General features: G+C 24.1%; 5 protein-coding genes across 5 annotated transcripts in view; 1 reads left to right on the top strand and 4 right to left on the bottom strand.

The window, feature by feature from the left end:
* The window catches only part of SRAE_1000210500 (Acrosomal protein SP-10), a gene marked incomplete at both ends in the record, with an annotated part of 4216 nt that extends 871 nt beyond the window's left edge, over positions 1–3345 (bottom strand). Inside the window, 2 exons of the mRNA XM_024649142.1 lie at positions 2572–3025; positions 3306–3345. Coding sequence (XP_024503048.1) covers positions 2572–3025; positions 3306–3345 — 494 coding nt within the window. The remainder of the gene's footprint in view (positions 1–2571; positions 3026–3305) is intronic.
* A 2075-nt stretch (positions 3346–5420) lies between these two features.
* SRAE_1000210400 (Zinc finger, RING-type domain and Zinc finger, RING/FYVE/PHD-type domain-containing protein) lies at positions 5421–7261 on the bottom strand (the record flags this gene model as incomplete). The annotated part of the gene is made up of 3 exons (XM_024649139.1): positions 5421–6587; positions 6633–6953; positions 7169–7261. The coding sequence occupies 3 exons, from the start codon at positions 7259–7261 to the stop codon at positions 5421–5423; spliced, it is 1581 nt and encodes a 526-aa protein (XP_024503047.1).
* Positions 7262–7501: 240 nt separating this feature from the next.
* SRAE_1000210300 (Zinc finger, RING/FYVE/PHD-type domain and WD40/YVTN repeat-like-containing domain and WD40-repeat-containing domain-containing protein) lies at positions 7502–8935 on the bottom strand (the record flags this gene model as incomplete). The annotated part of the gene is made up of 2 exons (XM_024649138.1): positions 7502–8674; positions 8720–8935. The coding sequence occupies 2 exons, from the start codon at positions 8933–8935 to the stop codon at positions 7502–7504; spliced, it is 1389 nt and encodes a 462-aa protein (XP_024503046.1).
* A 732-nt stretch (positions 8936–9667) lies between these two features.
* Positions 9668–10895, top strand: SRAE_1000210200 (Hypothetical protein; the record flags this gene model as incomplete). The annotated part of the gene is made up of 4 exons (XM_024649137.1): positions 9668–9707; positions 9988–10248; positions 10323–10469; positions 10543–10895. The coding sequence occupies 4 exons, from the start codon at positions 9668–9670 to the stop codon at positions 10893–10895; spliced, it is 801 nt and encodes a 266-aa protein (XP_024503045.1).
* A 3017-nt stretch (positions 10896–13912) lies between these two features.
* On the bottom strand, positions 13913–14812 carry SRAE_1000210100 (Hypothetical protein; the record flags this gene model as incomplete). Its single annotated transcript, XM_024649136.1, has 1 exon — positions 13913–14812. The coding sequence occupies one exon, from the start codon at positions 14810–14812 to the stop codon at positions 13913–13915; it is 900 nt and encodes a 299-aa protein (XP_024503044.1).
* Positions 14813–14998: the final 186 nt, after the last annotated feature.

Here is a 14998-nt window from a genome sequence, read left to right as displayed (position 1 = left end):
AACTTTTATAATTAGACAATTAAATATATAAAATATAGTATTACTTAAAGTTAAGAAGATATAATTAAAATACATAAAATAATATTTATTCGGTTTCATAAACTTTTATACATGTTTTAATAATCATTTGAAGTATGATTTCTAATCTTACTCCCAGTTAAATATTTTTTTAAGTGAGGTTAATTTATAGTATAATTATTTTTAAAAAATAAGAGAAACAAAAAGTTTTGATTTAGTGTAATTAATTAAATTGTTAATTATAATAATTTTAGAAAAACTTAAATAGAATTATTTAACTTTTTTATTAAAATTGCTAAAAAATAATAAAAACTTTTATTTAATACTTGAAAAATATAGCACTCTTTTTTATATTTACATATAGAAAAGCTTCGTATCGTTTAGCGCAAAAGACACATTTTAATAGACGAATTTTTGAATTCGAAATATGAATATTCATAAAATAACGAGGACTGACAATGATTTTTTGCATGTACTAGATAGATCTAAGAGGATAAAAAATGAGCGTTTTTTTTTTGTGTGTTGGGGTAAAAAAATGTAAAATAATTAATGCTGTTTTAGATTTTCTTTTAAATGAAATAAGTAGTGTAAAAATCAAATCATTTGTTTTTAAGATATAAACTAAAAAATATCTATTTGCGATTTCTTTTAGATGAGGTGTCCCCTCAAATAACTTTTTTAAATAAACTTTTTTCACTTTTTTTCAGTTTTTCTAGCATAAAAAAACACGGGGAATCAGAAAAAAGAAAAAAATTTTAAAACATCAATTTTTTAAGAAAATTAAAGAAATTAAAAAATAATTTTTAGGAAAATTAAAAAAAATTTTCTTTTATTTTATTTTATTTTGTCGTTTATATCAAATAATTACCAATCGGTATTTTAACTAATAAGAAATAACTTAAAAAAAAATAATTTTAACGTAGTTTTCAATCAAAAATATAAGGGGACACCTCATCTAAAATTCAACCGGCGCGCGCTTATTTTAAAATAATCAAAAATTAATGATAAATTAAAAAAAAACGAAAAAGCAAGAAATATTTGTTGAAATGAACAACTTACATGATAGGAACAATATTTTTGAAATATATAAAGTTATTTTACATTAGTTTTTTTAAGAGAAATCTTTTAAGTTTAGTTTTTTTTGTAAGAAATCTTAAACTTGAAATATGATAGAAAAAATTCTAAATATGTACTAATAATTCAAGACGGAAACTCTAGAAATAAATAAAATTTAATATGCTAAATTTTTTAAATATTATTTGCGTCTAAAAATATTCTTAATTTGTAACTTTTTTTGAAAGAGAACATTTAGTAATTTAATTGTACCAAATCATTTATCCATATAACAATAATAAGCAGAGATCTGACATTTATTTAAAAATAAGACCTTTACAAAAATGAAATAAAAGTTAAACACAGAAATTTATTTGCTAAAATTTTTAATGCGAAAAAAGTTACAATACAAATACAAAAATAAAAAATTTTTTTTAAATTTTATTGTCACCAAACTTCTAATACTCCACCAAAAATATATCATACGAAAGGAAAGATAAAGTCAATCAACTTTATCTAAAATGTTTAACGGTAATGAAAAGATTCTTTAGAATATGCTTACCTTTTAAAAAAATTTATAAATCATACATTTAATGTTTGATTACTTCTAATTATCATTCCCATATATAAAATATGCTTCTACAGATACTATCACTTAGTGATCAAAAAAAATCTTCTTATCAAAAAGTATATCTTAACTAATCTGTTTTCGTTACATTTTATCCTATTTCTACAGTGAGTTTAAAAGTATTGAAAATTTTATAATACAGAAATTTACAGTTTTACATTTATTTACAAAAATTATACAATATAAACAAATTTTGATGAATGTTATAGAGTAATAAGATATGTAGCATTCAAAAAAAAAAGTTATTTAACATCATAGGTTAGCACACAGGAAAGAAGCCATTCCAGGAGGTGCACATGATGAGGTTAAGAAAACTTAAAGTTACTTCTTAAAAAAAAAGTTAATGTAAGTAGTGAAATTTTATGAGCGTTTTGAGCGAAATACTATAAATAGATTCAGTAAGAAAAGAAACTAGAGCTAAAAGTTATAGTTTTATGTCTTTAATATCTACTAATGTCTTAAATGCTTTAAATACTTGTATATCAAAAAGTCACAGCTACACAACATGAAATAGTGTGGTATAATTGGATGGCATCAGAATGTGTTTTTTTTTCTCAATGTAAAATGAATGCCTCAATTTAAAAATATTTTTAAAAAATTAGACAACTAAAAAGAAGACTTTCTCTCATGTAGTACTTCTGGAATGGAAAAAACTCTCATAGTTAAAGATTCTAAAAGTCATGTAGTCAAAGGTTTCTAACGATTTCGTTATCTATTATAACATTAAAGCAAAAGGAAATTTTTGTGAAACTTACTTGATATCCTTTCATTGTAATAAGTCATTGTCCTCCTTTGCTGCTTCTCTACTGCTTTGTCCTCCTGTGATTTGTCTTTCTGAAATAAGTTTTCTGTAATAATAATTTTATACTTACACTTTTTTCTGATCTTTCTGTACAGATCCTCCACTGCCCTGTCCACCATTGCCCTTTCCACCATTGCCCTGTCCACCATTGCCCTGTCCACCACTGCCCTGTCCTCCACTGCCTTGTCCACCACTGCCTTGTCCACCACTGCCTTGTCCACCACTGCCTTGTCCACCACTGCCTTGTCCACCACTGCCTTGTCCTCCACTGCCTTGTCCACCACTGCCTTGTCCACCACTGCCTTGTCCACCATTGCCCTGTCCTCCACTGCTTTGTCCACCACTGCCTTGTTCTTTTCTGTCTTGTTTTCCTCTGCCTTGTTCTCCAGTGCCTTGTCCTCCACTGCCCTGTCCTCCACTGCCTTGTTCTCCAGTACTGTTCCTCCATTGATTTGTCCACCTGTGCTTTGTTCTCCTTTGCTTTGTAATCCAAAATGACTTTGAATTTTCTAGCAGTAGAAAAGCTAGACTGATTTTTTTAAAAAAAAAAGGTTATATTTATAATATAATTAATATTCAAATTTACTATAATTTGAATATTATGATTTAATTATTATTATTTCCGTAATACAGATTATGGTAATTTTGATTTTTCTAATTGTTAGAATTTTGTATCAAGATAATTAAAGAAATAGAATGTGTGATAAACTTTGAAAATTTCACGGTATTGTTAAAAATATATTATTGTCTAATTTGTAATGATTAACCAATATACAGTTTACACCAGTTTGAAGAACTTTTTACAATGCTTTTCAAAATCTCTTTTTTTAAGATCTAAGTTCATTTTCACTTGAGATCTACGTAAGAAATTAGATAAAAAAATCACCTAAGCTACAAATTTAATTAATTAAATAATATATAATCTTCTATAAGCTGTGAGCTTGTTTTGTAATTTAAAAAATTAAGCATATATATATAAATATTAAATTCTTTGTCCAATTCAGTTTTATTTTGAATAATATAAATTAATAATTAATGTTCATGAAAAATTTTTTTAATTTTTAAAAATACTACGTAAGAAATATTTTTTAATAAAAAATGGGAATCTCTTTTAGTGTCACGTATGGATTAGAAATTTTATCTGAAAAATTGAATATTAAATATATGTATAAATTTTTTTTAAGAATTCAATAATGATTTAATATAATTCTTTAATTAATATAATAAATAATAAAAGAATATAATTTTTTGATAAAAATTTTATTAAAAAATCTACTATCAATTTTTTTAATTCTTCTTAAATTTTTTTATGATAATTGTAGTTAATTATGTAAATTTTTCTTTTAAATTTAAATATAATAAAAAAATTTTTGTTAAAACTTTTTTAAACTTCTATTGTAATGGATGTGACGAATGTTTTGGTAATATATATCATATTAGCATACTACTGCTTTCTAATTTCAATGTAATGTATTAACATAAGCGGTAATTATTGTCTATATTCCATTTATTAATTATAATAATAAAATTTAATATTTATCGTAAAAAAAAAGTTACAAGATATATAATAAAATTTTTTTCATAATTAGTATATTCATTGTATGTAAAAATACAATAAGAAATATCGATAAACCATGTCTAATATTTTATAATTAAGAAAAAGATATATATATATATAATTTATAAAAATATATGAGTGCGTGAATTAAGTTATTTTTAATGCCATTCTTATCTGTTTATAATATTTCCTTTTAACAAGTTCCAACATTATTATCATTGGCCTCTACTTATATTTTATTTTATCTTGTGTCAAAATATATCATTATTACTATTATTAAATGTATTAATCTTTCTTAACATAAAACAATCATTACTTTTGTAAGTCTTATCAAAAATAAAAGATTGTTTCTTTACTTTTTACCTTTTCTTAATTAAAAAAAAACAACTTTGTAGTTAGACATTTTCTAAAATAGTGGTTGTATTTTGAAAAATATTACTATATAATTTTTACAGTTACACATTTATCATGAATGTATCTATTTTCTATAAATTTTTTAATATAAAAAAAGTTCCATTCATTGTCAATGGTAAATAACATTTTTTATAATATTTTTATTATAAGTTCCTCATTATTCTTAAGAAATTCTTTTGATTGTCCATTTAAATAAAAATTTGAAACTAAAGTTTTTCCAGATTTTATATAAAAAGAAAATATTTTAAATAATTTATTCATAGTTAATTAGAAATCATACCAGAATAAAAATTTATTTTTACATTAAAATAAAAAATATTTACAATTTATCAATACCTGTTCTTAGTAATTTTTTTCTTCACAGTTAAAAGTTTTTAAGTGTCCTGACAACAAAATCATCATTATACTTCATAGCTGAATTAATTATGGAAATATCTTCATCTATTTGACTATTTACAATTATTGTAATATCCCTCATAGTTAATATGCTAAGTATATCCCTAATAGTCATATNTCAGGATTATTAAATGAATTCAAACTAGCTAAAAGAGAAAAACTTTTTCTTAGCATTATATATATATAATTACAGTTGATAATGAGTTATAATTTAAAAAAAAATGAAAATGACAAAACGATGAGTATTGTAATAACAAAGAGTCGTTGTAAGAATTCTACTGGAATAGTTAAAAAGATGAATTCAAATCTTTAGTGATATTTTTTTTTAATATAAAAAAAATTAAAATAGTTCATTTTTAAAGTAAGCCACATTAAAAAATTTTGTATTTTACTTGTCAATTTTTTTTAAATTAATTTGTGATAAAACTTATGTATAAACAAATAACATGAAGCTACTAAACATCATGATGTTATTCTATTTATTAGTAAATTATTTACAATAAAAATACATTTAAAAATACATTTTAAAAAAAAAATTAAATTACTTAGAACTAATCATCCGTAATAGGGCAATAAAAATCAAGTACAACCAATTTATCAGTAAATATCACGGCAATTTTTGCTTTAAAAAATGTCGGTGATAACATAATTGGTTCATTAATACAAAGAACTCCACGACATTTACTTGAATTTTCAAGTTCTTCCACTGACAAACATTTTATTCCATTTTGTATATTTATAGCTTCAAGTACATTATTTTTAATATTGGGTAAAAATGAATATATCCCAAACCTTTCATCACCTTTGATAAACATAACTTCCATATTTTCAAATACTTCCAAATAATTATTATTAATTTTTATAATTTCAATCACAGATGTATCATATTTATTTCTTGTTAACCGTTTACCTCGTCTAGACATAACTTCTTTAATTTTACATAATACATAGAAATGAGATCTAATTCTTTTTCCTTCAATAATTTCATCTTCATTACAGAAAACTACAAGCATATTTGTAGATAAATCAACTGTAAAACCAATAATTTCTTTATCAACATCATGATAAAGTGCATATGAATTTTCATACTTCTCAAAGACATAAATAGAATTATTGACTATACCTAATAAAATATTATCTGTAAATTTTTGAAGATCAGTAACAAGGCATCTTTCAGAATCCTTAAGATTTGCCCAATTAATATCTTCAAATACATTTGTTTTAGAAACCATAATACCATGTTTTTCCACAGAATAAGCAATTTGATCTTTTTCCATAAAAGATATTGACAAAATACTTCCACGATCACAATAATATCCAATATTAGAAATAACCTCAGATAAATCTAATGAGCATGTAATAATTTGAAGATATCCAGATTTGAATCCAATACTAAATTCAATAACATCTTTTCGACATTTATTAAAAACTGCTGTAGTAAGTGGTGATTGCTCATATAATCTCGCAAAATATTCTTTTCCTGAATGAGAAGAAAGAATTCTCACAAATCGACAATCTTTTTTCTTCGGTAAAGACACAACAACAATTAATATATATCCATAATAAGCATCGAATAATTCAACATTTCCATCAATATTTTCATTAAACATTTTTAAAAATATAGGTACTTGTTTAAATCTTTTTGAAAGATACTGTTCTGTAACTTTATTGGTACCAATTAACGTCTTTACAGATCCATCATTTATAGGATCAAAAATCTATAATGTCTAAATACACAAATTTTTTACTAAAAAAATATTTACCTCATCTGGTATATTATAAATAATATGATAATCTTCTTTTGTCATCTTATTAAGACAATAAGGGCATTTAAAATTATCAACAGATAAAGTTGATTTCCATTTTTCCATGCATGATAAACCAATTAAATGACCACAATTAGTTGCATATAAAGAATGTTTTGTTCCTGGACTTGTAAATGGTTCAGAACAAATAAAACATACAAAAGACATTTTTACAAAAGGAAAAAATAGTAGATAGTAATAATATACAATAAAATGATCTTGGTAGAATGTTCTAGTCCTTTTTATAATGAAAATAAAATTTGAATAAATTATACAAATCTACAAATAAAATGTAAAATAAAAATTTAAATTTTTTTGTTTTGTAAAAATTCTTTGAAAAAATTTTAATGATATAATATTCTTTTGTTAACGCTAGTAATCAAAAGGTAATAGAACTTAAACATAGCTTTAGGCATCATTAAAATGGTCTTTTGTGAAAAGTAATAAATTTCTATGAATTAAAGTTAAACAAACAAAGATTAAAATTAGATTACACAATTTTTTATTTCATTGTCGTGTGAAACGTCTTTACACGAAACGGTTACTGTCGAGACAGTAATTTTTTTCACATCAACAATATTAATCATTTTTCTAGTCCATTTTGGAATATAGTTTTAATTGGCACCAAGTTATATATTTTCAAAAATTAAGTTTCATATTTACTTTAATGTAAAAATAATAGTTTGTGTAGAAGTTCTTATAAAAAATATAAGATTAATGTATAATTAAAGAATTTATTACTATATAATCAAAATAAAATACGTACAAATAAGATATTATAGTTCACCTAACAAAACGATTTTGTAGGAGATTCACAACTTTTCCTTCTATTCATCAAAAATAGGATAGTAGAAATCAATTACAGCAAGTTTCTCTTGAAATATTACAACCATTCTCTTTTTATAAATATTTGGTAGAAACATTTGTGGTTTTTTAATACATTCAACAGAAATACAAGAGTCTAAATTTTCAAAGGTTCCCTGTTCTGTAGAGACTTCATCGAAAAATAGATAATGAATATTTAATGATTTATTTTTTACATCTGGTATAAATGAATGCAACGAAGATCTCCTTCCTTCTTCCATAGAAAAAATGCCTGGGTTAAAAATAGTTTGAATTTGATCTTCTTGACATTTTATAGTTTTAATTTTAGAAGTATGGTAAACTCTCTCCTTTTTACTATCAATTTCCAAAATTGTCTCATTTATCTCATATAAAATATACGAAGGTAGTGATTCACCTAATTCTTTACTTTTAAATTTTTTCCGACAAAGTAGAGTGAGCAAATTAGTTAGAGGTTCCACAGTATAATTGATAATTTCATTTTCGTTATCCTCAATAATATTGTATGGACTCCGGTTTTTTGAAAACACATAAATTTTACTGTTAGCTAAACCTAAGAAAGCATCATCTGTCAACGTTTGAAGATTTTTGACAGTACATTTTTCAATGGAACTATTTTCAAATAAGTCACATTTTTTAGATTGTTTAGTTGTACCAACAACAATTAAGTTTCCTCCAACAGTCGAGTATACAATTTTATTCTTATTCAAATAACAAATAGACTGAATTGATGCACTTTCATGAAAAGATTCACCATGCTTGATACGAAAATTTGATCCTTTTATATTAAAAATAAAAATTTTAACAGTTCCATCTAAATAACCAACACAAAATTCTAAAACATTCTCTCGATATTTGTTTATTGCAACAGTGGTACAATAATTGAAATTATATACTTTTGAATAAAAACATATTCCATTTCTCATATTAATTATTCGTAGTAACTGACTATTTTCATGTACTTTTGAACGATAGAAAATAGTTACAATATATTCATTAAAAATATCATATGCTTGTAAAGATCCTTCAAAGCATATATTCCATTTTTTTAAAATTATTGGTTTTCGTTGCAAATTTCCCATTAAATATTGTTTTTTAACATACTCATCATTTAAATCACTTTTTAATTTAAAACTATCTAATGCTAATTTATAAATCTGAAAAAAATATTATAATTAAATACATAAATATTTAGTACTTGCTTCATCAGGTATATTATAAACAGGATGGCAATCGACTCTTTTTAACATTCTATAACATTCATGGCAACTGAACTGATTTCTTTCATTAGTAGATTTATTTATTACTTCCATTATACAGGAATGACCAATTAAATGCCCACAATTAGTGGTATACAGAGCATGATTACTTCCAGGTTCAGTATAAGGTTTACAACACTTGTGACATAAAAATGACATCTAAAAATTTATAATATTTGTGATTTCAAAGAGATCAAAGTTTGTAGTACGATGATACTAAATTCTTATCAAAAAAACATCTTATATTATAAAAATTTTAAATAAAATTTAATTATTATAAAAATTAATAAAATTTTGTTTCTAGTAACAAAATATAATAGAAGATTTTATAAAAACCTTTCTACACTATTTTTTGTATCTTAATATATCACAATTAACACAAAACATAGATGATATAACATATACTAATTATATTTTAAAATACTGCTATCAGCTTGACTACTACAGTTGTTTTTTGAAATACGCATACACATTTTAAAAAAGTATAAAAATAGAATCATAAATAATTTTTATATGCAATATCTAACATAATTTTAGAGCCACGAATAAACTAAAACTTTTTTTAAAAAAATTGAATATTATATATATGTATAATTTTTGCTAATTCACTACGTCAGTGACACTAAAAGAGATTCCCATTTTTTATTAAAAAATATTTCTTACGTAGTATTTTTAAAAATTAAAAAAATTTTTCATGAATATTAATTATTAATTTATATTATTCAAAATAAAACTGAATTGGACAAAGAATTTAATATTTATATATATGTATAATTTTTAAAATTACAAAACAAGCTCACAGCTTATAGAAGAATATATATTATTTAATTAATTAAATTTGTAGCTTAGGTGATTTTTTTATCTAATTCTTTAAGTAGATCTCAAGTAAAAATGAACTTAGATCTTAAAAAAAGAGATTTTGAAAAGCATTGTAAAAAGTTCTTCAAACTGGTGTAAACTGTATATTGGTTAATCATTACAAATTAGACAATAATATATTTTTAACAATACCGTGAAATTTTCAAAGTTTATCACACATTCTACTTCTTTAATTATCTTGATACAAAATTCTAACAATTAGAAAAATCAAAATTACCATAATCTGTATTACGGAAATAATAATAATTAAATCATAATATTCAAATTATAGTAAATTTGAATATTAATTATATTATAAATATAACCTTTTTTTTTTAAAAAAATCAGTCTAGCTTTTCTACTGCTAGAAAATTCAAAGTCATTTTGGATTACAAAGCACAGGAGAACAAGGCAGAGAAGAGGACAAGGCGGTGGTGGACAAAGCAGTGGAGAACAAGGCAGTGGAGGACAAAAGCAGTGGAAAACAAGGCAGTGGTGGACAAAAGCAGTGGTGGACAAAAGCAGTGGTGGACAAAGCAGTGGAGGACAAGGCAGAGGAGAACAAGGCAGAGGAGAACAAGGCAGTGGAGGACAAGGCATCGGAGGACTATGCAGTAAAGGATTTGACCTGAAATATCAGCACAAAAATGTAAGTATATTATTTATTATTATAAAAAACTTATTTCAGAAAGACAAATCACAGGAGTACATGGCAGAGGAGAACATGGCAGAGAAGAACAAGGCAGTGGAGAACAAGGCATTGGAGAACAAGGCAGTGGAGGACAGGGTAGTAATGGACAAGGCAGTGGAGAACAAGGCTGTGGAGAACAAGGCAGTGGAGTATCTGTACAGAAAGATCAGCAAAAAAATGTAAGTATAGAATTATTATCATAGAAAACTTATTTCAGAAAGACAAATCACAGGAGGGCAAAGCAGTGGAGAACAAGGCAGTGGTGGACAAGGCAGTGGAGGACAAGGCAGTGGAGGACAAGGCAGTGGAGGACAAGGCAGTGGAGAACAAGGCAGTGGAGAACAAGGCAGTGGAGGACAAGGCAGAGGAGAACATGGCACTGGAGGACAAGGCAGTGGTGGACAAGGCAGTGGTGGACAAGGCAGTGGAGAACAAGGCAGTGGAGAACAAGGCAGTGGTGGACAAAGCAGTGGTGGACAAGGCACTGGAGAACAAGGCACTGGAGGACATGGCAGAGAAGAACATGGCAGTGGAGGATCAGCAAAGGATCACAATGTCTTGTTACAATGAAAGGATATCAAGTAAGTTTCACAAAAATTTCCTTTTGCTTTAATGTTATAATAGATGACGAATTCGTTAGAAACCTTTGACTACATGACTTTTAGAATCTTTAACTATGAGAGTTTTTTCAATTCCAGAAGTACTACATGAGAGAAAGTCTTCTTTTTAGTTGTCTAATTTTTTTTAAAATATTTTTAATTTGAGGCACCCATTTTACATTGAGAAAAAAAAACACATTCTGATGCCATCCAATTATACCACACTGTTTCATGTTGTTTAGCTGTGACTTTTTGATATGCAAGTATTTAAAGCATTCAAGACATTAGTAGATATTAAAGACATAAAACTATAACTTTTAGCTCTAGTTTCTTTTCTTACTGAATCTATTTATAGTATTTCGCTCAAAACGCTCATAAATTTTACTATTTACATTAACTTTTTTTTTAAGAAGTACCTTTAAGTTTTTTTAACCTTATCATGTGCACCTCCTGGAATGGCTTCTTTCCTGTGTGCTAATCTATGATGTTAAATAACTTTTTTTTTGAATCCTACATATCTTATTACCTTATAACATTCATCAAAATTTGTTTATATTGTATAATTTTTGTAAATAAATGCAAAACTGTAGATAACTGTTTTATAAAATTTTCAATACTTTTAAACTCACTGTAAAAATAGGATAAAATATAACGAAAACAGATTAGTTAAGATATACTTTTTGATAAGAAGATTTTTTTTTGATCACTAAGTAATAGTATCTGTAGAAGCATATTTTATATATGGGAATGATATTTAGAAGTAATCAAACATTAAATGTATGATTTATAAATTTTTTTAAAAGGTAAGCATATTCTAAAGAATCTTTTCATTACCGTTAAACATTTTAGATGAAGTTGATTGGCTTTATCTTTACTTTCGTATGATATATTTTTGGTGGAGTATTAGAAGTTTGGTGACAATAAAATTTAAAAAAAATTTTTTGTTTTTGTATTTGTATTGTAACTTTTTTCGCATTAAAAATTTTAGCAAACAAATTCTTGTGTTTAACTTTTATTTCATTTTCGTATAAGTTTTTATTTCCAAATAATTTTCAGTTCTTTACTTATTATTGTTATATGGATAAATGATTTGGTACAATTAAATTACTAAATGTTCTCTTTCAAGAAAAGTTACAAATTAAGAATATTTTTAGACGCAAATAATATTTAAAAAATTTAGCATATCAAATTTTATTTATTTCTAAAGTTTCCATTTCGAATTATGAGTACATATTTAGAATTTTTTTTTTTATCATATTTCAAGTTTAAGATTTCTTACAAAAAAAAATAAACTAATGTAAAATAACTTTATGAATTTAAAAAATATTGTTACTATTATGTAAGTTGTTTATTTCAAAAAATATTTCTTGCTTTTGCGTTTTTTTAAATTTATCATTAATTTTTGATTATTTTAAAACAAGCGCCTACTTCGCACACTCTTGCCCGCAAGGCTTGACTTAGTGAGCTTTATATTTTTTATTTATATCAATAAAATAAATTAAACTTTTGTAAAAAAATTCAAAAATAAAAATGAAATTTTTGCAATAGATTTGTAATTGATATAAAAAGCTTTCAATATTTTTTATAAGAACTATTATTAATTTGTAAAATATTAGCATATTGTTTTTGTTTTTTAATTTATTTACTTTTTATTGCCATTAACTTAAATTTATAAATTTAATTATCACAAAAATTTTTATATATATTTTTTTTTCTGTAAGCTATTTGATGATTGATAGAGGTATCTGATAATTAATGATAAAAGATATTTGATAATTTTTAACATGTATTAGATATTTTATTTAAAAATAAATAGTTTAATATATTTATATCTTTGCAAAGTGAATTCTTTCATATTTGCCGTTACCCTGAAAATGAATAAAGGTTACTTTTAATTTATCACCCTCTTACCATATCTTTATAATTTTTTTTAAAAATAAGTTTTTTTTTAATTTTTTTAAAAATAAACTAATTTTAAATATTTTAGTGATTTGTTTTAAAAGTATTGCTTTCTTAAATTATTAATTTGATTATAGAAAATAGAAATTTTATATCAATCACCTTTTTTTTAGGTTTTTTTTTATTACTTATTTTAAAAAGAAAAATAATTTTAGTGTTATTAGTAATAAAAAATGATAACTTTTTTTGAAATTGTTTATTATGATTTAGTATATAATAATTTAACATAAAAAAATCAAATTTCTTTTTCATTTAATAATTTAAAAATGTTGAATATAAAATCATAAGTACCAAGAAATGCTATAAAAGTTTCATAATTAAGAATTTTTTATGAGATGATAAAACTATTTTGTGAAATAGATTCTCGTTAAGTGTTTCAAAAACTATTATACTAAGTTTTGAAGTAGAAAATGACTGTAAAGAAATTGAATAGTACCGATATTTGCTAGAAGTGTAAAGTATCCTTTAGAATCGGTATGAGTAATTAAACTTCAAACAGTATTGTTGGCATAATAAAGTGTTGTTTAGTGGATATTAAAAAGAACTCTTGAATTAAAGTTAAGATGATGGTAAGAACAATACTATTATTATATTTCAAAGACTGTTTGGATAATAAATGTTAAACATTTTTATTCTCTTTTTAATGGCATAAACAATTAAATTATTTAGTAACAATAAATTTTGAGACGGGAAATCTTTATATATTTTATTTTTATTATCCTGTTAACAAGTAATTTTACACTAATCATAAAGTTGTAGATAAGATATATTTCAATAATAAATGGTTCCCTAGTGTGAAGATTAGTTAAAACTTCTGGTGAAGTTAGATTAATTTTTTTATCTTTATCCTCACTGCGGGATGTTTTTGAATGCCGATAAATTTAAAAAAGAGGTATATTTATTTTGATTGATGTTTTTGTAATTACGTAAATAAAAGTCAAAACAGGAAGTTTAATATATAAAAGTTTTATTTAAAAATATATACATATAAATAAATGAGATCACCGGAAAAGTATTTTACTATATATTTTATATGTAATTAGCAATTATGTTTATATCGGCACATTGATTATTTCTATATATTGATGTTGAAGAGTTTTGTGAAGAGGTATATCCCGAAGATGGAGTTATAGTACGATTATAAAAAGGTAATTTTGTTAAATGTTCAATTTCATCAATTGTTTCATAACCCCCATCATCATTATGAATACCAATTTTTGTTTTTGATGATGGCCTAGTTTGTGGATAAATTGTAATATTAGAGGGTATTACATTTGATTTTGCTAATTTTCTCTGCCTAATAAATAGAAAAATAATAGCCATTATGGATAAAATTATAGCTAATAGAAGTACACTTATTATGTAATAAAAAGTTGTTTGTGTAATTTCTAGTTGTCCTAATGCAAGACTAACTGGTAAATTATCATTAATATTTTTTTCTTCTATCTTCTCAATTTTTGGACACCATGGACATAAAATTTCATATTTTTTTACTTGAATTATTGCTGTAAAACATTTTGCCTGAAGTTCCAAAATAGATGGTCTTTCATCATCTTCTTCCAAAACTTTTTGAATACCATTAGAAGGAATATCAAAAACACGAACATTTATTGTTTTATCACAATCAAGTGGAATATTATATAGAGGATCAACTCCAATAATTTTCATAGATAAAGTTAATAGATGAGGTTTACCATTTGGAAAATAATTATTAAAATATATTGTTCTTGTATTAGCAGTAGTCAATGGAAAGTCAAGTCTTTGAATATCAGGATCATCTAATAATTGTGAATTTATTTGAAATCTTGGATTAGTACACCTTTCAGAACTTAAACATCCTCTTTTCCATTTAATAGAAATAATTTCTCCAGTAATCCAAAAATCATCTTGATTTGGATTATTATATTGACAATTCAATATGTTAGTCATTAAAATAATTAAAATAATAATTAATAATACCATATTGTTTATTAAAAATTTTTATTACTCTTTTTTTTATTTATATAAAATGTATATGAATAATGTTATATATATTCATCTTTATTTATATTCTAATTCTTCCACCCTAAAAGATAAAGGTGGAGTCATAACTTTACATCTTGTCGGACACTTTTA

This window comes from Strongyloides ratti, assembly GCF_001040885.1.
Source record: "Strongyloides ratti genome assembly S_ratti_ED321, chromosome : 1".
NCBI classification, from domain to species: Eukaryota; Metazoa; Nematoda; class Chromadorea; order Rhabditida; family Strongyloididae; genus Strongyloides; species Strongyloides ratti.
This window is presented reverse-complemented; position numbering and strand designations above follow the sequence as displayed.